Raw genomic sequence first — 25,305 nt, 5'->3', positions numbered from 1 at the left:
AGGATTTTATTAAATATCAAAAATTTTATTACTAAAATAGTTACATTTTTCTTCGAAAGATGGCGCTAAGCTTAAAAAATTGTTTACTGTCATCTGTTGATGATAAATGTAACTACCCTCTGGAGCAACTTCCTATCGCTCTGATTCCCGACCACCCCCATTAGCTTCATGTCATCTGCAAATTTCGATCAGAATTCGATTTCAAAATCCCATCGATACCCTGATCGAGTTTACGGATAAAAAGTGAAAAAAGTATAAGGTTACAGATAAGACAGTGCCCAGAAAACTGTCGCCATTGCCTTAAAGCTGAAGAAGAGTACAGGCCAGTGAACCCTGTAGTGAGACAAGCAGCATCTCGAGTCTCAAGTGACGATCCTTGGAGTGACGAGAACACCTGGAAGGCCCAGCTAGAAGATCCAGACATATGACCAATAATCTACTTGAAGGAATCCACCAGGAATAAACCAACATGGCAAGACATCGCTTTTTCCAGTCTGACGACCATAAGATACTTGGTGCTATGGGACTCCCTGGAGATGAGAGATGGCGTGCTCTACCGCAAATGGGAGTCGGAGGATGGAGAGACGTTCCGATGAAAACTCATCCTACCGAACATGGGCGGAGATATGGGAGGGGGGATGTCCCAGCGTCAAAGGTAAAGCCTACTGATGTATATATGAACTTCTGTATATATGAATTGACATCATCATCATCATCATGCCCTTCCCCCAGCAATCATCGTACCCCCCAGACTTTCAAGTCCATCTCCTCCTATGTGGCAGTGTGAAAGAGTTGCACATAAGCCAGATCGTTGGACATTTCGGCATAACCAGGACACTCCATTAAGTCTGCGAATGATTCTATTGGGACTAAGTCCAGAACCGTTGTTAGAAAAAGTACAATAGCGTGCAAGAGTTGCGACATCTGTCTAAAAAATTGTTTATTGCCATCAGTTGATGATAAATGTAACTATTCTGGCAATGTTAATTTATTGAAAAAAATTCAGGTCTTTTTATGAGAAAACGTCAAGATATCACCACAAGAACAAATGAATAAAAATATAAAGACCTACTCAAGATATCACCCAAATAAATGTACAAAAAAGTCTGTTTTTTGACTATTTTTCTGGAGTTTTTTTTTGGCAGTATGTTATTTAGTCGAATCCCTTTATAACTAACGCCAAGAGACAAGAGAAATCACTTCGTTAAAACTAAATTTCGTTATAAAAAAATTCTAGGTTATCTATCATTGTTCCTATGTAAACTTATTTGTGGGATTAGAAAAGTGTTCGTTAAAACGAGATTCGACTGTATCCGGATCATTTTCTTGGTTAAGACCATTATTTTGGTTTGTTATACCCACAATGTATTTTTAAGCAGGGTATGTTATAACAGAGGTAAAAATATGTAGACTATGAATGGGCCATTGGGTTCCCACGAAGCATCCCAAACCTATGGATGTGTTAGGTGTCACCTGGACAATGAACTAGCTTTGAACTTGAATGAAAAAAAAATTTACTATATCTCAGTACGCTGTTGAAATATGGTAACTCGCATTTATTTGAATATGTAATCACATTTAATCCCATGTTACTCATGTTAACCCATATATTTTCATTTATTCCTTTTCGCATATTCATAAGTTAGAACACTTATTTTTATTTTGTGGACATTGGTGTATAGTGATCAAAGTCGTATATTGCAATTATTATAATTTTCAGTTTTTGATATTCATTATGTTAACGGTATTAGTTTTGCTTGTATAGTTATGAATGTATACGTAAAATATTGCAAGGTCGGCAATTTGGTAACAACATATAACCGAATTGATTACTGAGAGGTGTTCACAGACCATACAACCATGAAAAGTGTATAATTATCGTACAAATGAACGATAAATGGACAATATAACGTATAAATGAACGATATTTAAAAAAAAATTACTCATGCTCTGTTAACATAAATCTCTGATTAGCATCTATCAATTATGTCGCATTATCCGTGGGGAGATTTTTTGAGTAACACAACATTAGCTACTCTTCCTCCCCCCCCCCCCCCAATGACAAATGTTCATTCAGAATATAGTAAATATTTCTTGTGATGAGTACTCTGAATTCGAAGATCTGTAAATTATCCCCTTGGCTTGACATTGAAATTTATTTCTCTAAACATACACTCACTACACTACTGACACGCACGTACAACTTGTCTTTTACTTCATATGCCAATCCTAGATCGGAAGACAGCCTGCAAAGTCTAGCCGACGAAGACGTTCAATTCTGGTCTAGTCTGGTATGAATGGGGCCAAATTCTAAGGATTACACAATCTATGTTATATCCACGATTTATGCTATATGCGGGTTATGTTATAAGTGTACTGGACTGTATATGCAACTTTTTGGAATTTCGAAAAAATAAATAAAAACTTGCATATAAAAATGAATATAAGAATTATGATAAAATGTTAAAATTTCAAATAAAAAAAGCTAAACAAGAACATCTAAAAAACAAATTTATTGAATGCAATAGAGACAAACGAAAACAATGGAATTGTATAAATACTTTTATACTCAATAAAAATAACAGAAAACAAATACTCCCAATCCATTATGATCCTAAAAATTTAGCAAATGACTTTAATAAGGAATTCATTGATAGAAACTTGAATACCAATACTATAGGATACACACGTCAACATGAAAGTATATACAATATTGTAAACTCAATAGCAATTATAGATATTGATATACCTACTTAAAAAAAAATTAATAAATGATTTAGATGATTTTAAAGCAATTGGTTATGATGGCTTAACATCGAAAATGCTAAAAATAATTTCATTCTATCACATTGAAGTATTAAAACATCTAATTGACTTGTCAATCAAAGAAAATTACTTCTATGACGAAATGAAATATTCCCTTGTTTACCCAATTTACAAAAAAGGAGATCCTAATAATATGAATAATTACAGACCAATTTCAGTTCTCCCGATTTTTTCTAAAGTAATAGAGAAACATATGAACAAACAAGTTGTAAATTTTCTAAATCATAATAATTTTTTTGCACCAAATCAGTATGGATTTCAACAGAAGAAAAATACAAACATGGCAATAATTAAACTTTGTCAATACATGAATACAGGATACAATAATAATAAATATTCTATGATAATCTACCTGGATTTAAAACAAGCGTTTGATAATGTTGATCTAAATATATTAACACAAAAGTTGCATAAAGCTGGTGTTCGAGGAAGTATTCTGGAATGGTTCAAAACTTATTATTCTAGAAGGCAACAGGCAGTCGTCATCAATAAGCAAATAAGCGAATACCTACAGGTTCAAAAGGGTGTCCCTCAGGGATCAGTTTTGGGCCCTACATTATTTTTGATTTATATTAATGACTTCTGTTTGCTGAATCTAAATGGAAAACTTGTATCATTCGCTGATGATACAGCTCTTTACGTGGAAGATGACAACTTTGAGAACCTTATAGAAAAAACAAAAAGAGACCTCAGATATATTAATCAATGGATGACCGAAAACAAACTCGAATTAAACGTACACAAAACCCAGTATCAATGCATTAAAACAAGAAACATAAACTCCAATTTCGAGATCTCGATTAAAATTCACACTTGCCAACAACAAACACAACAGAACTGCAATTGTCATGAAATAGAAAGAGTGCACCAATATGAATACCTAGGAGTTATTATACAGGACGATTTAAAATGGAACTTGCAATGTGATAAATTAACTAATAAAATCCGATTTTATATAGTTTTACTTTATAAATTAAAATATTTAATAGATGGAGATTTTTTAAAAGACATTTTTTATGCATGGATTTATTCAATTATAACCTATGGATTATGTGCCTGGGGTGGGGCTTACCTAACCAATATTACAACATTAAATAACACTTACAACAAAGCAAGAACACTAATAATACAAACATGTAACACGTACGATAACAATATCAATTGCCATACATTGGACATTAGACAGGTATACATTTACAGACTTATAAATTTTGTGTTCAAAAACAATAACTGGTTAAAGAAGAAAACAAACAGAACTTCGGCAAGAATCAAACATGAATTTGAAGTCCCAAAAACAAATAAACACCTTTTTCAAAAATGTTTCTTGTTTACTGCTCCAAAAATAATGAATTCATTTCAGTCGACAGCTCATAATTGTAACAATAAATATGATGCTTTCATGTACGCAAAAAGTGTACAAAATTACGAAAATATATTTTAAGATTGTTTTCATAAAATACAATATAAATAGTGACATCAATGGGAAATATTGGAATAATTTAATCATAGCTGAAATAAACAAACATTTATTATGATGTCATGATACAAAAATAAAATAAGATAAATAATAAGAAAATAAAAATAGTAAAAAGGATATGTGTGTAATATATATGTATATGTGTGTAATATATATGTATATGTGTATCTCTATGAGCATGTACGTAGTCATGTGAGTATGTATGTGTATATACGAAGGTTTTGTGAAACGAAAAGGAAAATTTATTTCATAGACTAATTATTTATACAAGAAATATCGTGATTCAACAATTTCAGATCTCACAATTCAAATTTTTAGTGTGCATAAATTTTTGAAATATTCATATACTATTACATAACATTTATTAACATAACGTACGGTACTTAGAAAATGGCGGCAAAATATAATAATTTAATCCATAGGGCTGCCTGGAAGGACGTTATGTCCCTTGGGGTCCAATATGACTATTTATTGTGTTCACGTGTTGTTCTTTCTATGTGCTTTTGTTCTGTCTTTTATATGTATTTTGTGTTTGTTTTTGCAAATTAAAAAAAAAAAAAATATTTGAAAAATATGAGGTTAAATTAGGGAAAAGTAGAATTACAGTCGAATCCCGTTTTAACGAATACTGTTACAGCGAAAATCTCGTTTTGACGAACACTTTTCTAATCCCCCACATAACTTTACGTAGGAACAATGGAAAAACCTTGAATTCCTTTATAACGAAATTTCGTTATAGCGAAGAGATTTCTCCGGTCTCTTGAAGTTCGTCATAACGGGATTCGACTGTACTACAATGTTAGATTTCAATCAAGTATTTTAACACTTTCTAGTAATATATGGCCGCTTTTTTTTAAATGCGAAATTTTTGATTTGAACTGTTTTATTGATTCGAGTTTTTTTTTTGTGAACGAATGTGAAATTTTTCCATTTGGAATTCCTTATTGCGAATAAATGCGAAATTTCTGATTTTAAAACTTTTTTTTTGTTGCGAAATTTACGTATTTCTAAATATAATAAATAATATAATTTAAGCCTTTTCGAAATTAATAAAATGAAACAATGAAATTTAAGGTATCGAAAGAACCGCTTGAAACCACGCGCGAAAATGAAACGATAGAGAAAAAAACCACCGCTCTCGACTTTGCCAAATTTGAATTTCGCCAAGTATTTTACTATAAGTGACGTAATGGCACATGCTAACTTCGACCAATCACGATGCGCAAAATTTATATACTGTTGCTAGAAGAGTTGGATTTGTTTATACGCGGCCACCCCCGGCTCTATCGGGCTAAAAATTCCTACCTACCACTTTAGAGTCTTACTTTTGCAAATTTTATTATCTCATTTTCACGAGGCCTCCTCTGCACCTGAGATCCCCCAACGATCGCCCTATGCATAAGACTGCACTGGTTAACACTGAAAATAACAATAATAATAAGGAAAATAATTTCGTCCCCTCTCCAACAGGTGCACCCAATCCGAGGTGAAAGAGCAAAAAAAGAAAAACGTAAAAATAAAAAAAAAATAACAAGCTAAAGCGGCGGGGGGGGGGGGGGGAAGAAAGAGTGGCCAACGCGTTCTTACTTCGTAGAAGGGAAGGTGTAGGACTTCGGAAGAGACCATGAGTCGTGAGTTCCAGTTCCAACAATTACAGAAGGCCTAGGGTGACCATATTTTCTCGACGAAAATACGGGACATTCGGTTCACCAATACGAGAAAATACGGGATAGCGCCAATTATTGCCAAACTGCCGCCAAATTACGGCTAAATCACCAATTATGGCACAAAATTTTCTAAAATACCAGGAAAACACAGCGGTTTTTAATCCCCCAAGTTTGAAAGACTCGGAATGAGTTCTTTAGTGTTGATTCGAAGAATTCAGAATATTTTGTTTCTCAGTAATCTCGATTCAAATGCATTTTTTCGATACTTCACTCTACTTTTCTCCCTGAAGTGAAGGAAAAAAGATTGCTATAGCAGAACATTTTCACATATTTAAAATTACTTCGTGCTATATATAATAAAAATATGTATATATTCTATGAAATTCATAGGCAGTATCCACGTTTTGTTGAAAAAAAATGAGTTACTATCCTATGTTGAATAAAATCTGTTAAATTAATTTTCGTTCACAGCTGCCTGTCAAATCTGAAAAGCAGTGGCGTCGGAGCCGGGGGTGCTGTGGGTGCTCGAGCACCCACGAAAATTTGTAAAACAGGTCCGAGCACCCACAGAATTGATTCAGAAATCGAAATTTCCTATATGGAACTCAAGACGAGCACCCACAGGTTCGAAACACTTCCGACGCCCCTGCTGAAAAGCAACACACTTCTGATAATGAAAAAAATTTCAAAAGCTTAATATTCTGTATGGTATTGTTTATATTGAGAATTACTGTCTCACTGAGTATTTTAAAAATTTTCAACTCACCTCTTATCCAAGCGCAATGCAACAACAAAGACAAAAATGGTAATAAATATTTTATTACACGTTCACAACTTCCAAATAAATACGCTGTGTCCGAATAAATATAAAATTGTAAAAAAAAACAAGACATAAACTGAAACATTGTAAATTTTTACAAAAAATTAGAATAAGGGAGCCTCTGCATTGTTATACCATGGATATTTATCTGATGAAGCTACCCTTAAAAGCAAACTTTTATCTTTCAACACCTTATCATAAAACTTCTCGCATTCCATGTTACAGTTTTGCCTAACAATAAGCAGAGCCCGCATTGTATCCACACCGAATCTAGATTTCTCCTTTGACCACAAATTATTCATAAGTGAAAATACTCGTTCCACGGGAGCTGTACTCCCAGGAAGACAAAGAATAAATTCAATAATGTTATTGAAGTCTTCATAATAAATATTTTTTGTTTTCAATTCAGAAAAAATGTGTACCCATCTATCAGGTAAAGAAATGTTTTTTTCATTCCATGCATTTAGTTCCCTCACAATTATACATCTTATAACAATCCATTGATCAAATACACGAGCTTCATCTGTTTCAGTGCGCGATAAGAATTCCTCATTCAGACTGTCCTGTATATCTTTCCATTCAGGTACCTGGTTTAATAGCACCCACTTAAACTTCTCTGAGTTGCCAAAACTCTCTTCCCATTTTCTGATGCATTCCAAACTTGTTTGATAGAAATCTCGAACAATTTCGAAGAAATAATCTTCATTAATTTCTCCAGTGTTTACTAATATTTTCAGCTGTTTTTTTACATCACTTGTTACAAATGATTCATTTTTTCTTAGCTCTAAGTTGCAGACGAGCTCTTCAATTTGTAACGCCACTTCTGTAGCTGAAATGTCTTCTTTTTCAATGCAATTTATGCATGTTTGGAATGTTACAATTTGATCTTTTACGAAAGTCAACCACAACTTCAGACAAGGATCTTCAAACAGTTTTCGCAGCATAACAGGACATTTCTCTTGAAATAGAAAATATGAACGAAGCCCATCAAACATTTTCAATATTTTCTCTATTGATGGTCCCAGGGACAAGAATCTTGTGTGTCCATGTTCTAATAATTTAGTGTAGTGGTTTTCTACAAACTCACAGAAATTTTTCAGCTCTTCTACTCTGACTTTATACACATGAAAATAGTTATATATTTTCACAGCAAGGTATTCGACAGCTACAGGTAGGCAGTCAATAGCACTCTGGAAGCAATTGTGCACAATATGTGCACCACAACCAATGCCAATGATTTGCCGCTTCAATATTTCTTCGAATTTCCGCCAAACATAATTCTTCCCTTGTCTTCTGCATCCGCCAAAGTTGGTGTTGCAGTTATCTGCACACAAAGCAACAATTTTGTTTTCCAAGCCAAATTTATCAATGAACTCTTTTAACATGGCACTCTGCAAGTCAGATGTTTCACCAGGTAAGGAGGAAAAGTCCATTATTTTGATTTGAACTCCCCGAGTAGGTAGGAAATACCTCACAATGATAGGAAAAAGTTTTATGTTCTGCCTGTTCGATGCATCTATACTAACTGCAATACTTTTGATTTCACTCAAGTCCTTCTTCACTTCGTCTAGTATGTATGGTCCCTTTCAGTGTACACGAGCTCCAAGGAAAGATTGAGAGATTCGGTGCCTCTGTAGTCTAGTGGTCTAGGGCGTTCACCCGGAAAGTGAAAGGACGTGGGTTCGATTCCCCGTAGGGGCAGTTGAATTTTCTCTCTTTCCGAAATATATCTTCGCAACATCCAGTTGTTAAAACCTTCGTTTGGTAACCTCTTCCAGCAAAATTTCACTTTTGACTAAATTTTTCCCACCCATTCAGAAAAATGTGCTGCCATCTAGCGGGGGATATACATAATCAAGAATTTTCAATAGAAATGTATTGCATTGCATTAATTTTTTCATTTTTTGCGAAAATTCTTTTGTTTGATGAACTCTCAAAATTTTCCACAAATGCTGAGAAATTTCCCACTTGGGTGGATTTTTCCCACAAATGCTGAGAAATTTCCCACTTGGGTGGATTTTTCCCACGAATATGGGAAATTTCCCACGAGTTACCATCACTGTATGCGATGGAAGTGTAAGCCGCGGTTCTTTTTTCAAGAACCGTGGCTCACTCACTCTTTGAAAAGAGCCGCTCCTCTAGACGGTTCATGAGCGGATCGTCCATCTCTATTGTTTTTAGGCATAAAGTAGTGATGGGCAAAACGGTTCTTTTCCGTGAGCGGCTCTGAACCGCTCGCTGACCAAAATGAACCGCAGCTCTTTCACGGCTCTTCCGCTCTTTTGAAGAGTTGATCAAGAGCTCCATCTAGCGAAGAGTTTTGTAAACTCTTGTGAGATTTACCCCCTCCTTCCCCACAAACAATATCAAGATTTTTTTTTCAAATTACAGCACACTGAGCACGCTTTAGTTGATGGACACACGTTGCATTTCAATTAAAAAATCAACCAGAGAAATATGCAAAAAATCAAGCTTTTTTTTTTCTCTCTCTCTCTCTCATTCCAAAAATAATAAAAATAAACTTTTTCGCTTAGGGGTCATTCAAGTATAACATCAGCATCGGGGAGGGGGGGGGGGTTCGGATTTGCTGACTTTTGATGACAATGGGGGGGGGAGGGGGTTTTGAAGGTTGCTTACGTCATCAACCACCCGTTTCTGAAGATATGGGGGGGGGGTCAGTGTTTTGCGACTTTTGCTAACAAATGGGGGGGGGGGTCAAAAATGGCTGAAAATCTGCTTACGTAATACTTGAATGGCCCCTTATAGAAGATGGTTTTGTGCACTAAACCAGACACGTAAGATGGTCAGTGCCGTCTTAAGGCATGGCCCGGGGGGGGGGGTCTCAGGAAAAAAAGGGCCTCAGAAAAGTCATTTGGCCCGGGGGCCCATGTTGCTCTTAAGATGGCCCTGAAGATGGTGAGGAAAAAATCTCCATATTACTGTATTTGCATGAACATCCATGTTCTCATTTACGTTACAATCGATAAACAATTTGTTTTCATCTTCTGTGTCGTCTTCATGGGCGAAGATACGGGAGGCGTGGGGGGGGCCATTGCCCTCCCCCAGCATCAAAGATAGAGTCGACTGATCTAATGTATAAATGTATATGTGAATTGACATCATCATCATCATCATGCCCACCCCCCAGACTTCCAAGTCCATCTCTGCCTATGGTCGTCTTTTTTAATACGCCGGACAGCTTTTGATGTAGATATAGATTTTTGATGTAGATAGATGTAGTTTCGAGACATATCACATAAAAATAAACAATCACCGTTTTTTTTTCTCTCGCACAAAAGTCATTTTGTAAGGAGTCGCGAAAGGTTCTCGTACGGAATACAGCCTTCATACAGCACCTTTATACCTAGCTAGGTATAAAGGTGTAGACTACGACACATTAGGAAAAAATACTTCGAGAGTGCGGGTTGGGTTCCCAAGGGGTTACGTTGATAAACTTGAGTGATAACAAGTACCCCTCCAGTTCACAAAAAAATGTATTCGTATAGGCCATTGTTCCCAACCTTTTTTTGTCCCAACGGCCCCTTCTTCAGAAATTTTGTTCTCCCATTCCCCCCCCCCCCCCCAACGCAATCTAAGCCATAGGATCCTATGTTATACCCGTAGCTTCTACCGCCCCCGGAACATTCCATCGCCCACGTTGGGAATCACTGGTATAGTCGCAAAGGAAGAGGTGGACAATCGTCCCCCCCCCCCTTCTTTTATTCATTATAATAACGACTGAAATTACATACGAAATTTTAATTGAAAAATCACAACTGAAACAACAAATTACATTGCGGTTGAAAATTATGAATGTAGGGGCGACTGTTCAGCCGCGGGATCCGTACGTTCACATGGGATATCGCTGTTAGAGAGATTAAAAAGCAAAAAAAAAATCTTATGTACCCAAAAACATTAATGAAGAAATGGTGTCTGTCCGCTCTAGGTGGGGTGCTAAATCCATGATGAAAGGGCAAAAACAAATATTATTGACCAAAAAAAATTAGTGTAAATGATTTGTCTGCTCGTAGAAAAGGCATCAAATCTGAAGTGAAAAGTCGAAAAAAAATTAGGGGACATGATTTCCACTGTAGCAAAGGGTTGGGGCAAATTTGTCACGATAGGGCAGAAAAGATTTATTGACCAAAAAAACAATTGGGGAAAATTATTTTTGCTGGAAGCCAAATCCGACGTTGAAGAGCTAAAAAAAATGTATACTGGTCAAGAAAAGAAAAATCAGGGAAAACGATTTCTGTCATCTCTAGGAGGAGCAACAAATCCGAGCTGAAGAGCAGAGCCGTAATGAGAGCACCCCCCTCCCCCCCAATCCAGGGATACGCACCTAGATACTTTTTAAGCCGGAACAAACTTTCATTTCTGTGCCCCGTATAATGTAGAAGGAGCAGTTAAAAGAGGTGCATTCGCTTCCCCCACTAGTCCAGCGCCCGAGCCCCAGACCCCCCCCCCCCAGTTGCGGCTCTTCTCTATCTGGCTAAAAATTACTGCCTATCAATTCAAAGTACTCCGAATCTTGGAAATTTGAACATCTTATTTTCAGGAGATCTGCCTCTTCTGCACCTCCCCGCGGACGTGCCCATGCGTAAGACTGCACTGGTGAGTAGACCAAATAACAATAATAATAACAACGAGAATGAGATGCATTCAATCCGAGGTAAAAGAGAAAAAAATAATAGTAAATAAAAAAGAACGCAGCGAAAGGGGGATTGTAAAAGCCTTTTGTGCAAAAAAAACCCTTGCAAAAGGGGGAAAAAAGAAAGCGTGGCCAACGTCTTCTTAGAAGGGAGGGTGGGGACTTGGGTAGAGACTAGTTGTTAAGTTCTACAGAACAGTGGCAAGCGAAGCGGCTCCCGGAGGCCTTTTAAAAGGACACGGCTCACTTGAATTTCTGCAGCTCGCGGCTCGTCACGGTTCATTTGTAGCCAATAGGAGCAAGCAACACAAGCGAAAAAAGAAGCGATTCACGGCTCAATTTCGACCAATTACAGGAGGCGTTTTAACAGGCAACGGTTCACTTTCATTTCTGCGGCTCACGGCTCTTCACGGTTCATTTGTAGCCAATAGGAGGAGGCAACACAAGCGAAAAAAAGAAGCGATTCACGGCTCATTTCCGACCAATTACAGGAGGCGTTTTAACAGGCAACGGTTCACTTTCATTTCTGCGGCTCTCGGCTTGTCACGGTTCATTTGTAGCTGAAAGGAGCCTGCAATACGAGCGAAAAGTTCGTTCATGAGCAGTCACACATCAGTTTAACAAATATTTAAAATCAGAGCGATACTCCCCCACTGGGGGAGGGCTGAGTTCGCAGTTATTCTTACCCAGACCTGTAACTAGAGGGGGGCAGGGTGGAGGGTGACGGTCCCGGGCGGCAGAATTTAGGGGGCAGTAGTTTTAGGCGGGGGTACAAAGAACACCATTACAAGATAGTCGAATTTTATCATTATAAATCGTTGTGGGGCACCGAAAATGATGTTTGCCCCGGACGGCATAAATCCTAGTTACGGCCCTGATTCTTAGTTTTCTACTTTCTAACACTATAAATTAACTATAGAGGGGGCCTTGAAAAGTCCCGGTCGGGGGGCTTGCTACAGGATGGGGGGGGGTCATGATGATAGACAGATTTATGGTTTTTGACACCCTTTTTTCCCAAATCTTTTCATACTTCCGATCTCCCAGTTTTGAAGCCCATTTGATGAATACGTATAATTCGTGTCTGAAACTTCTTTTGGTCTGGGCCGATTTCTGCATTGACGAGAGGGTTTGCCCAGAGCCCCTTAATTATGTTGGGCCTCAGAAAAACCACTTGGCCCAGGGTCCCATGAAGCTCTTAAGACGGCCGGCCCTGTTAACGAGTACAGGCATCCTGGAAAGTTAGAATAGCCAAAGTTTTTAATGAACCACGCCTTTATAATTCCTAATATATCATGCTATCATTTTTATAATATATAATAATAATAATTTTAAAATCAATAACGCGACGACCATGTGAAAACCATGTAACTGACATAAAATGTGCGGAAAGCCATTGTTAAAACCAAGATAATAAGCATACTATCAGGGGCGTAGCCAGAAATTTCGTTCGGGGGGGGGGGGGACCAAAGTGACAGAACAATGGATTTGGCATCTTTTTCCCTTTTTTCGGTCATTTTCTCACATTTCGGGGGGGGGGACCAGACCCCCCAAGTCCCCCCCCCCCTCGCTACGCCCTTGCATACTATGCTGCATTATTATTATTACTTTTTTGACATTTTCGGCAATTCTATCTTTCAAGTTGAGTCTTGTTTTGGTACATGAAAAATTGGCCAATCATTAGAAAAATGTGAACACCAACGAAAACACAACACACACACATTCCATAGCCTTTTTTTTCTATACATTTATTTGCAGAAGTTGTGGGCAATCGGCAAACTTTTTTCACATAATTCATAAATAAAAAATACATAAAAATGAAATGAAATACATGGAGGAACAAACCCCTGCTTGCGAACTAATCTGGCTCACTTGAAAAAAATGTACCCATGAATTTCGAAACAAAATATTATAATTTGAGAAATTATGCATTACCAAGTGAGGTCGAATAATGTGTTCGGAATAGAATCATGTTATGCATTATACATTTTGTTGCGATTACAACCGTGAAGAATTTAAGTCAGTACGACATCATCATAGGCGTAAAATAATAGGAAATGTCGGGAGCAGTAAATAGTGGTTGGGGAGGGGTGTTCAAAACTCAATATTTGTGTAGAAATTTAGGAATCACGGAGATGCAATAAATTTAGAAAGGGGCCGTGACAGGTGGTTTGGAGGGCTGCAGCGAGCTGAGAAGAAAAATTAAGGTGTGAAGAAATAATGCTTTTATATTGACTATACACTTGCAGAATCCAACGAAACCAGGGCCGTCTTAGGGCATGGACTCACCCGGGCCTCACCGCCCACATTTTGCAGCAGGTTCCCTAGGATGGGGTTTTTCGCAGGCCCCCGGCTAGATTTTTCACAGACCCCCTCCTCTATATTAAATTTAGTGGGAAAAACAAAAAATGATGAAAACCATATCAGGCCCTGGGATGCAGCTCTGTCAGTCCCACTCTTGTGAGGGGTCATGCCCGGGGGTCTCATGTCCACAAGTGACTCCACCTTATGATATTTTGCATAGTGCAATAAATTTTTAAAATAAATAGGAAATATGTAGGCTGTTTATTTCCTGCTAAGTATAGGAATACCATAGCATCACTTTGCCTGAGGGGCCCATGATGTTGAGACAGTCCTGAATAGAATTCGGATTAGTGGGCAGCTCAATAAATTCTAGGCCAGTGGTCTGGAGGCCAATTTTATTTGCAAAAATTTTCATTCAGTATAAATTCACTGAAAAAATCAATTCAATACGTATAAAGGATCTTGCTTCTAGATGAGGGTCGAAGACTCAGGGGAGCCACGAGAAAAAAAATATTCAAAGGGGGCCACGGGCAAAAAAAGGAAAGAGAAACGCTGCTTTATTTTGCGCACAAAAAGTGCGTAACCAGTTCTTTTGTGTAGCTTATAGAGTGTAGAAAGAAAGAGTAGCTTTTTGTTTGCAGGTCTCTATGTTTTTTGTTAGGTTTTTTGCAGTTCACCACGACAGCAACAGAACCATTCAGTGCTTAACAACAGTTTCAATTGCCCGAAATACACGAACGATGTTGTTTGTTCACTACATCTATCGCGGGATATGTGATTGTGGTATTTCTCGGACACAAAACCAGACGCATGGAAACGGAAAGGTGTCAAAAAAGAAAAAAAAAAACCGCTCTTCTGTGCCTGCCACCCGTGTTTTTGTGCACTCATTCGCCATATGAATATGCATCTTCTTTGCGTCGTTACATTCCCACAATAAGCCGGAGAGCTTTCATGTCATTTTCTTCGTCCCCACATAAGTAGTTAAATATACTGTGTCAAGTATCTCATCACAATAGTTAACAAATCCCTGAGAACCTTTCATTAGTCTAGACTAGCGTCCCTCAGTCGGCATCTAGACAAGCACCCCATGTTAAAACCTCGATAGGATAGATAAAGAACTACTGAAGGTAGGACAAAAGAAAATATTTACAATGGCTCCGTACCAGGGACCATTCCTATGCACTTTCCCTCTTTGAAGCCAGTTTTTGATTTTTAAAAAAGGCTTCGAGTTTGAAGTCTGGTCGGTTCCCCAAGGGGTTGCGTCGATTAACTTGTCGCGAGAGAATTCCCAAAATATAAACGTCTTGATCAGAAATTTAAGCTCATCTGTCCCTAAGTAAAAAATACATTAAACCAATATGCAGTGTCTGTTAGGGTAAATTTCATCTATCCGTTGATTATGCATAATCGCCGACTATTTTGATAAGTTTGATAAATTTCGTTCAAACATTTATTGCGAATTTATCACATTCACCGTAACACATACATACTGTAATATTTTAACTTTAAACGTTCCTATTTAGCACGGATGGAATATATTAGAATTCTACATCAACAACAATCAATACAGTGTACTCAGTACACGCATACTTAGAAATAATCAAAATATTAAGCAACTAGTAGGCAACAGTGGCAAGTGAGTCACTGTTTCATTTCGAAGTAGATTTTAGCAGGAGGCAAAGACCATGGGGGGACTAAAAGGGAGTCATCAATGAAATTCTTGTGGGGGGAAGGTGGAATTAAACAGTAAAGAAAACTTCTGAAGAATTTCTTTTTGCGATCCAAGCAACGTCTATATAAAACCCTTAAGCCAGTGGTTCTCTAAAGCTTTTTTTCACCTTCGACTCCCTTAGACTCAGTGTCTATCCGTGACTTCTCAAAGCAGTCTGAGAATCGCTTCGAAGCACTTAACAAGTACACATCAATAGCACACCAGCTTTTAGAACCACTGCCTTCAGCAAATGATTCGTTTTTCTTTTAGTCACCTGAAAAATCAAAAATAAGTGACGCACATTACATTTCCTTCCGTGGTAAGTTGGTATGATTGTCAATTGCTTCAGCATAGTCTCCCCACGTTTTTTCTTTTACCGCCCTCGTCTCAGAGAGAAAACTTTTCTCACTGATCCTGAAACTTCTCACAGAGCGAAATTCACTATAAAAAATAATTCTATACAATTCCATATTTTCGACCCACAATGCTTTACGTCTCATCGGTGTTCGCCCACGAACGCAAACTAAATATAAAAACCCTGCAAGTGAGACAAAATAAAATCCTTCGACAGCTAACAAAAGCACTTTGGTTCCTTCGTTACATCAACATATGAACGGGCCTTCAACTCTCCCATATTTGGTCATACGTACAAGAATTAAACCTCAATCAATTTGACAGAATGGGCAACTCACAACACCAACATATAAGAGACGTTGTGGACTACGACATGATGAGATTTGGAAATTTCGAAGGCCCAAACAAATTTTGGACCTCCCTTGGAACGAACTCTAATTCAGTTCCACTGAACACAAAATTGCAAATAAATGTGTTCAACCAAGAAATACATTTTTAATCAAACAAAAACAATTCTTTTAATCGCCAACCCTCTAACACAGGGGGTTCTCAGCCTTTTTTTGACTTGCGGAGCCCTTCTCAGTATATAATTTTTATTGCGGAGCCCTGTATGACTTGAGGAGCCAGATTTATATATAATTTTTATGGCGGAACCCTTTATGCCTCTTTTTTTCATGTATCAATCTAATTTACTGATTTATTTTATTTTCTTTGAGTCACCGCGGAGCACCGGTTGAGAAACGCTGCTCTAACAAAAAGAGGAAGACCAACAAAAACAGCTGTCTACATATAAAAAGCCCCAACTGAAGGTACGAAATGTTTGAAAAAAAAAATCCATTTAAAGAAATAATAATAACAAAAAAGTAACGCACTTGCTGACAACAGGAGAATAGCACTTCACTCGTTGTCAGCGGATCATCGCCCATGAATTCTTCCTCAACAAAGGGCGCGGATGATCGGATCGCAGAGACAAATTTATTATTATTAGTTTACAGTACAACAATAGTATCGATGGCTTTCTCTCGATGCACCAAAAAAGGCTTAAGTTGTAATGTTGTCATCCGTGGATGGCTCTCCCACCGAGACCAACAATTCAAGCACTCTTCCGCGTCAGAGGGCGCTGCAGAATGAGAAACATTTCTCTCCTATTGTAAATATATGCTTAATCAAGATTGAAATTATTTTACCCAGGAATTTGTTGAACTTTGCTCAACACGTATATAAAATTTTTTATTGTGCCAACAACAATATTGCCCCAAAAGGCCGATATCATTGAACCATGATATCATAAATTGCTACTTCATTAAATATTTTTGAAGAAAAAGCGCATAATTTTTTGTTACTTTTGATTTGTCACTGTCAAAATGTTCACCCCCTCCCTTGACATCATCTTCCCCCACTAACAATAACTAACCAAATTTTCCTCCTATATATTCACCCACCTCTCACTTTTTCTTCTATTTCCTGAAAATGACCAGAAAAAAAAACTTGTTGAAGCTGGCATTAGTGAGTAAATGATGGAAACTGTCTTCAATTGTCTTTTCGACAGCTTTTTTTCTTTATTCTCTTCCAAGTGTAAACATTTTTAACAGAAGGTTGTGGAGCGTTTTATCTGCAAAATTGTGTTAAAAAGTGACAGTACCAGACAGTTACCCGGATTTGACAAAATTTTTCTCATTTACACACACGCAAATACTCACTTGCCTTTCTCCTCACACGTAGTCTCCACGAGGCTACAATTTGTAAGCCCACAGTTGACCCGTAAGGGCCAGTACCGGGAGGCAAAATTTCATTCTGGTTAGGTCTGAAACGTTTGGAACGATCCCACAGAAAATATTCTCCATCGCAGTTTTTTTCAACCTTCCTGAAAACAAGGACCAGTAAAATGTCCGAAACAAATTTACGGACCAATTGTGTCCCGTATTACACACACACAGTGTTTTCATTATATTACACTACATTACGATAATTATGGAAAAAACTTGTAAATATTTATCTGGCATATTTGTCAGGTTTATACATAAAAGGCCAGTATTACACTATAAAAGTTTTGTCAAAGTGCTTGTATAAAACTTGAAACATACAACCAATAAACTGATCGATTGCATTTGCTCGAATGTAATCGATCAGCTTATTCGTTGTATTTTTCAAGTTTTATACAAGCACTTTTACAAAACCTTTATAGTGTGATGCCGACATAAATCAGGTTTAATTTTTTGTAGCAATTTTTTTGGAATTTTAATTACGATCGATGATTGTGCCTACTTCGGACAATGTTTCTGATGGCCATTGATGATGTCCCGTTTCGTACAGATTATTACTTAAGATGCCAGTTTATACCGAATTTTATTTTTCTCAATGAAATATGATCATCAGGTCATATTTGAATATTTTTTCGTGAAATACATTTTTGTTTACTGTGATTTGCAGTAGCCCTTTATTTCCACACCATTCAGCAATTTTAGCAGTAATTAGCAAATTACATTTGAAGCAATGAATTGGAATTTTCGACTAAATGTAGTGATATCCCGTGTTCATGATTGCAATTTTTTTGCATTCTCCCTCGATGATGTGGGGGAATCTCGGTACGAAAGTATAATTTTATTTGAAGCCGTATTGTTATTATTAATGTCTATTTCAAAGGGTGAATAATTTTATCGAGTGTCCATGCTGACCACTTATGCCATCATCGCGGACCAGAGGTTGAGAAATAATGCTATATTGTATTCGTAGCTATGAACGCCCCACTGATAAGTTTCATAACCCCCCACCCCCGTCACTTCATGGGAAGGGGATATCACCCACTCATGGAGAAACTGGTCAAAAATGCCAACAAAAATAAGAATATAAAAACATAGAATGAATCTGCGGAAAAATTCCTGAAAAATAAAAAAATGCAGTCGATCCCACTTATACCATTCCAACTTACAATTTTCTACCGCTTCGTACGACTTATTTTCGTGGTATCAACATTAAGTAATTCTCGTGAAGATTTTTCCTGTTTAAAGCGTTTCTTCACTTACAACGTTTTCTCATGACGGTTTTTTGAAAAACGTTATAAGCGGGATCCACTGTAAAAACAAATTCTGAATGATTTGACGACTTAAAATGATTTGACGACGTAAAATGGAGTAAAATTCAAGTTATGAGGGAAATTTCAATAGAAAAAAACAAATATGTGAGATATTGTAGGGGTGAAATGGGATATTGTGTAAAACTGTAATTTTAAAAATTGTGAGTGAAATATAAGTATAATTAAGCATGAAACTTGAAGACAATGACAGAAATTTCAATGAAAATTTTATATGGAATTGTGACTAAAAAAATTATGAGTATGAAATTATAATACAAATTATATATATACATGTGAAATTTCAATTAAAAAAATCACGATTCAAATTTCAATTAAAAATTATGCAAGGGCCGCTGTGTTGCACAACCGTACGACCACAGGAGGCGCCGCTCTAAGAGGACGCCAAATCAGAGGTGAAAGAGCGAAAAAAAATTATATTGATCAAGAGAAAAATTAGGGAAAACGATTTCTGTCAGTTCTCTAAGAGGGGCAACAAATCCGAGGTGAAGAGCAGGGCCGTTTTGAGAGCATCTTGGTACTCCCACCCCAATGCAGAGCAGTAACTACTGTAGATACCTTTTGAGCCGGGACAAGCTCACATTTCTGTGCCTCCGTGTAATGTAGAAGGAGCAGTTAAAAGGTGGATTCGGCTTCCCCACTAATCTTGCACCCGGGCACCACACCCACCTACTCCCCCTTCCCTTTGTTGCGGCCCTTCTCCATCTGGCTAAAAATTTATGCCTACCTCTTGCCTACGCTTACTCTTAAAAAATGTAACATCTAATTTTCATGAGACTTCCTCTGAGGGACCTCACGAACACCCCCCCCCCCTCGGGGACGTGCCCGGGTAGGCCCGTGCGTAAGACTGCACTGGTGAATAGGCAAATAATAATAAGGAAAATGATTTTGTGTCCCCTCCAAGAGGCGCACAATATCCAAGGTGAAAGTGGGAATATAAAAAAAAAAGAAAATGAAAATGATCTCTGTCCACTCTAGGAGGGGCGCTGAAATCGTGAAGAAAGGGCAAAAAAAAGTTTATTGACTGGAAAAAAAAATTAGGAAAAATTGTTTCTGTCCGCTTAGGAGGGGCACCAAATCCGAGGTGCAAGGGTGAAATTTTAAAGAACGACGCAAAAAATTTGGGGAAATGCGTTCTGTCCGCTGTAGGGGGGGGGGGCTGGGGGGGAAACAAAACCGAGGTGGAAGAATGGGAAAAAAAATTAAAGAACCACAAAAAATGAAGGAAAACGATTTCCGTCTGTTCTTAGGAAAGGTATCAAATCGGAAGTGAAAAAGTCGAAAAAAATTAGGGAAATGACTTTTTCAGGGGCGAAAAATCCGTGATGAGAGATAGGGGAAAATAAAGAAATTCTTATTATTCAAAGAAAAGTTAGGGAAAATGGATTCACTCCGCTCTAGGAGAAAGGCCACATCTCTCCGAGGTGAGAAGGCGAGAAAAAAAATTTTAAATTACCAAAGAAAGAAAAATTTAAAGAAAATTATTTCTATCCTTTCGAGGATGGGCGCCAAATCCGAGGTGGAAGGGCTAAAAAAAAAAAATTAATATTGATCAAAAGGGAGAAAAATTGGGGAAAATGATTTCTATCAGCTCAAGAAGGGTAACAAATACGAGGTGAACAGAAGGGCCGTATTCACAGCAATCTGGGACCCCAACCCCAATCCAGGGACGCAATTAGAACTTTTTGAGCCGGGTCAAGCTCGCATTTCTGCGCCCCCGCGTAATGTAGAAGGAGCAGTTAAAAGGATGCAATCGCCTCCCTCACTAGTCCAGCACCCGGGCACCAGACCCACCTACCCCCCCCCCCCTTCCGCCTAGTTGCGGCCCGGCTCTATCGGGCTAAAAATTCCGCAAAACTTTTGCAAATTTTATTATCTCATTCTCACGAGGCCTCTACATCTGAGATCCTCCGGGGATCACCTCACAAGACTGCACTGGTTAACAATTAAAATAACAATAATAATAAGGAAAATAATTCCGTCCCTTCTCCAACGCAGGTGCACCCAGTCCGAGGTGAAAGAGCAAAAAAAGAAAAACGTAAAAAAATAAAAATGTAACAAGCAAAAGGGGGGGGGGGTGGAGAAAGAGTGGCCAACGCGTTCTTACTTCTTAGAGGGGAAGGTGTGGGACATGGGAAGAAACCAGTTCTAACAATTACAGAAGGCCTTTTAACAAGACACAGCTCATTTGAATTTCCACGGTTCATTTGCAGCCAATAGGAGCAGGCAACACAAGCGAAAAAAGAAGCGATTCACGGCTCATTTTCGACCAATTACAGGAGGCGTTTTAACGGGCAACGGTTCACTTTCATTTCTGCGGCTCACGGCTCTTCACGGTTCATCTGTAGCCAATAGGAGCAGGCAACACAGGCGAAAAAAGAAGCGATTCACGGGTCATTTCTGACCATTTACAAGAAGCGTTTCAACGGGAAACGGTTCACTTTCATTTCTGCGTAGGGTGACCATACGTCCCGTATTTCCCGGGACAGTCCCGGTATTTTCTGTTTTTTTGGCCGTCCCGACTTTTCGGCAAAAGTGTCCCGGTTTTTCCCGTATTTTACACGAAGCCTAGTTGAATTTTTATTCTTTATTGAAGTCAAAGATTGACATTATTTTTCAACTCATAAATTATTTTATGATAATTACATCTATATATGAGAATACTAATCTCCCACATTTGCCTTGGTCAACGTTTTTTTTTTCGTGGAATACATTTTAATCCACTGCAATTTGCAGTAATGCATCATTTCCCGCCATTGTGATGTATCCGTAATTTCAACAATATTTGGCAACTTTGTGTGGTTTTGGCGTCGTTTTTGGTGATAATTGGCGATGTCCCGTATTTTCCCGTATTTGAATCCCAATGTCCCGTATTTCTCTCGAGGAAATATGGTCAGCCTATTTCTGCGGCTCTCGGCTTGTCACGGTTCATTTGTAGCCAATAGGAGACGGCAATATGAGCCGTCAGCCGTCACGGTTCTTTTCACAACGTTTTCAAAAGCCTGCTTGTTCTTGGTAGTTTCTTGTATGCGATGGAAGTGTAAGAGCCGCGGTTCTTTTTTCAAGAACCGTGGCTCACTCACTCTTTGAAAAGAGCCGCTCTTCTGGACGGTTCATGAGCGGATCGCACATCTCTAGCATAAAGCCCTGTATAATTGAAGAAGAAGAATCTATTATTTACATTATGAACTAGGACATCAGCAGCAGTAAAGTGTAGATAAGTTTTTGCTATGGCTGACGTAAATCGAGCCGCAACTCTGGCCAAAAATTTTCAAAAGCATGCTGGACGGGCAAAAGAATTGGTAAATCCTTTTTTTTTTTTTTTTTTTTACTTTGTGTTTTAAGCGGTCAGTCTCAACCTGTATAGAGACATAAAAGTAAGTGTACCAATTCCTTGAGCTGGGTGTTCATAAAATTTAAAAAAAATGGAATCTTAATAAAGTATTAGCAGTATGATTAAATCCCATCAAAAAATTTTCATGTAAAATATGTCTTTCGAGATTCTTTACCGTTAAAAGTTGTAATATCTGATGTAGAGCCAAGTCAAATGCTGTTATTAACCGCAACACGTTGATCAGGGCCGGACTTAGGCAGGTGCGAAAGTAGCATCCGCACTGGGCCGCTAAATTCTAGGGGCCGCAAAACGGAATAAAAATTCTTTATTAAGTTACATTGTGTGAGTAACATTTTGACTTAATTAAAGCAATAGCTAAAGATTCTTTCCAGAGTTCATGCAGGTTCTGGGCATGGGCAGAGTTACCACATATACTGACACCATAACCAGGGTTGGCCATGTGTCAAAAACATGGCAGTTTTTGATGGTTTAAACCAGTGTTTCTTAACCTTTTTTTGCTCGTGGCCCCCTTTGAACCATATTTTTTTCTCGTGGCTCCCCTGTCTTACCCAGAGTTTTCGGCCCTCATGTAGGAGCAAGATCCTTTATTCGTATTGAATTGATTTTTTTCAGTGAATGTATACCGAACGAAAATTTTGCAAATATGATTAACCTCCAGACCACTGGTCTATAATTTGAGCTTCCCGCTAGTTCGAGTTTTAGTCAGGGCCATCTCAACATCATTGGTGCCCTAGGCAAAGTGATGCTATGGTAGTCCCATATTTAGAAAAATAAATCCCATATTTGGAAATAAACAGCCTATATATTTCCTACTTATTTTCAAAATTTATTGTACTATACAAAATTTAAGGTGAGGTTCACGTATGAACATGAGACCCCGGGCAAGACCCCTCATAAGAGTGGGACTGACAGAGCTGCCGCCGGGGCGTGATGTGGTTTTCATCATTTTTGTTTTTCACACTATATTTGATATAGTCAAGGGGTCTGAAAAATGTAGCCGGGGGTCTGCGAAAAACCCCACCCTAGGGAACCTGCTGCAAAATGTAGGCGATGAGGCCCTGGTTTTATGGGTGGTTTTTTGGATTCTGTAAAAGTGTATAGTCACTAATACAAAAGCTTTATTTCTTCACACCTTAATTTTTCTTATCAGTTCTCTGCAGCCCTCCAAACCACCTGTCATGGCCCCTTTTATTTATTTTCTTCTGTGGCCCCTTTGAAGTATCCCAGTACCACTAGGGGGCCATATGGCTCCCGGTTGAGAACCACTGGTTTAAACCATCACGTCAAAACCCTCCGTCAAAAACCGTTGTCAAATACCTAAAAATATTGCTTTTCAAAATAAAAATTCCCATTGGAAATGTACACATTAATTCCATGTAATGTTTAAAGTGACTATGCTATGCAAAGAAAATAATATGATTGTAAAATACCATCTCTCATTCCTTCTACTGGTATCTTGGCATCATCTTCCTGTTCTGCATGCCTCGTTCCTGCTACTATCATCTATGCATGTCTCGTTATTGCTACTATCATCTCGGCATCTCTCGTTCCTGCTACTACTATCTTGGCTGGGTCTTCCTGTTCTGCATGTCTCGTTCCTGCTACTATCATCTCTGTAGTAGACTTTTATGTACTGTTTAAAGCAGGGTTGTCAAATTTGCTCCATTTTTCATATTTGTAGCTTCAGCAATTTTGGTTCAGCGTGATTTCGGTATGTAACCCTTGGACCCCCTAAGAGGTCAAATTTTGAAAAACTTTTTTTCAGTGCGTCTTTATGTCATGAAATAAAATTACTGTCCGAATTTCATATTTGTAGCTTCAGTGGTTTCGGCAAAAATTATGTCAGTCAGGACATGTTATTTTATACGTATAGATGATTGTTATCTGAGGGGGTTATCCCCCGCCCTCTGGTCTAATTTTTCGAGTGGGAGCCTGTCTAAATGTTTTCTGTGAATCCAATGAACACTAGTTTTTCTAGACTGATTTTGGATTCTGAATTTAATCATATTAGCAGTATGTTAGTTATAAATCACATTTTTATTATTGTATAGTTCCGCCAGAATCTTGGAAAAGCTGACAGAACAACTGATGAAGAAATTGATGAATATGCAAAGAATTTTGCCAAACAGCAGGTATGCGACTTCTTAGCATTAGAATTTTTCTCAGCCACCTCGTTGGGCATTTTGCCTGTTGTGGCATTGTATTTGTATTTTTACCGGGTGTTTCACGAAGGACCTCCAACTTTGAAAATAAATAATTCCGAAACGGTGATAGATAGAAGCACGAAACCAGTGGTATGTTTATTAAAAAAAACCTTATGAATCTGATACAGAAACCTCAAAATTTTAGTTACAAATTGCGCCAATAGATGGCTTTGCGGGCGACGTTACCATAAGTAGGCTATACATAGTGGATAATGCAAGCAGCCTTCATTGCATTCACATCAAAAGCGATTCAAAATGTGCACCTATCACACAACACACGTCACAAACAAAGAATGAAATTGTCAGTGACTCTCTGTAGTGTCTCAACTTGTTGTGCAACTTGTCAATTTGTCGCGGTACAAATTCATCGCGGTATGAGTTTGTCGCAGTGTCAATTTGTTGTGGTACAAATTTGTCGTAGCTCCAATTCATGGCTGTACAAGTTTGTCGCCGTGTCAATTTGTCGTGACATCAATTTATATTAGGTTGGGGAAAAAAATGCATTATGGTTACGTGAACTTCAAGACTTGATTTAACATATTTCGGATTATCAATTTTCGTCAAATATGCACCGTTTTGTTTTATAATTTGTTGTCATTTTAAAGGTAGCTTCATAATGCCTCTCTCATAGAAGTCTTGGTCCCTATTGGCGAAAAAATCTAGTAATCGATTTTCACAATCTTCTCTTGATGCCAATTTCTTATCATTAAGGAAGTTTTGCAATGCAAAAAAAATATGGTAAACGCTTGGTGCCAGGTCCGGACTATATGGTGAATGGGAACAGCTTCGGTATAGGGGACAGGTTGGCGATTTTCGGCGACTTTTTTTTTCGGCGCCAAATATGTCCG

At 38.0% G+C, this 25,305-nt stretch overlaps 1 protein-coding gene and 1 non-coding gene across 5 annotated transcripts in view; both read left to right on the top strand.

Annotated features, from left to right (window-relative positions):
* Positions 1-8,417: 8,417 nt before the first annotated feature.
* Positions 8,418-8,491, top strand: TRNAS-GGA (transfer RNA serine (anticodon GGA)). The gene has a single exon. It is a non-coding gene; the product is annotated as a tRNA-Ser (tRNA).
* A 13,514-nt stretch (positions 8,492-22,005) lies between these two features.
* LOC149080327 (bridging integrator 2-like) overlaps positions 22,006-25,305 on the top strand; it is a 428,403-nt gene continuing 425,103 nt past the window's right edge. Inside the window, exons 1-2 of one of the 4 annotated variants that reach the window (XM_089239465.1) lie at positions 22,006-22,200; positions 24,305-24,385. In XM_089239465.1, the coding sequence (XP_089095591.1) occupies positions 22,129-22,200; positions 24,305-24,385 (153 nt within the window). In that variant the 5' untranslated portion in view covers positions 22,006-22,128. Of the gene's footprint in view, positions 22,201-22,352; positions 22,575-24,304; positions 24,386-25,305 lie in introns of those variants that run through there. The other 3 variants (XM_089239462.1, XM_089239463.1, XM_089239464.1) reach the window with 3 other exon arrangements.

This window comes from Pholcus phalangioides, unplaced genomic scaffold (genome assembly GCF_987345545.1).
Source record: "Pholcus phalangioides strain wild (caught in Gottingen) unplaced genomic scaffold, Ppha-v1.0 ptg000011l_1, whole genome shotgun sequence".
NCBI classification, from domain to species: domain Eukaryota; kingdom Metazoa; phylum Arthropoda; class Arachnida; order Araneae; family Pholcidae; genus Pholcus; species Pholcus phalangioides.
Note: the sequence above shows the minus strand (reverse complement) of the source record. Positions and strands in the feature narration are given on the sequence as shown.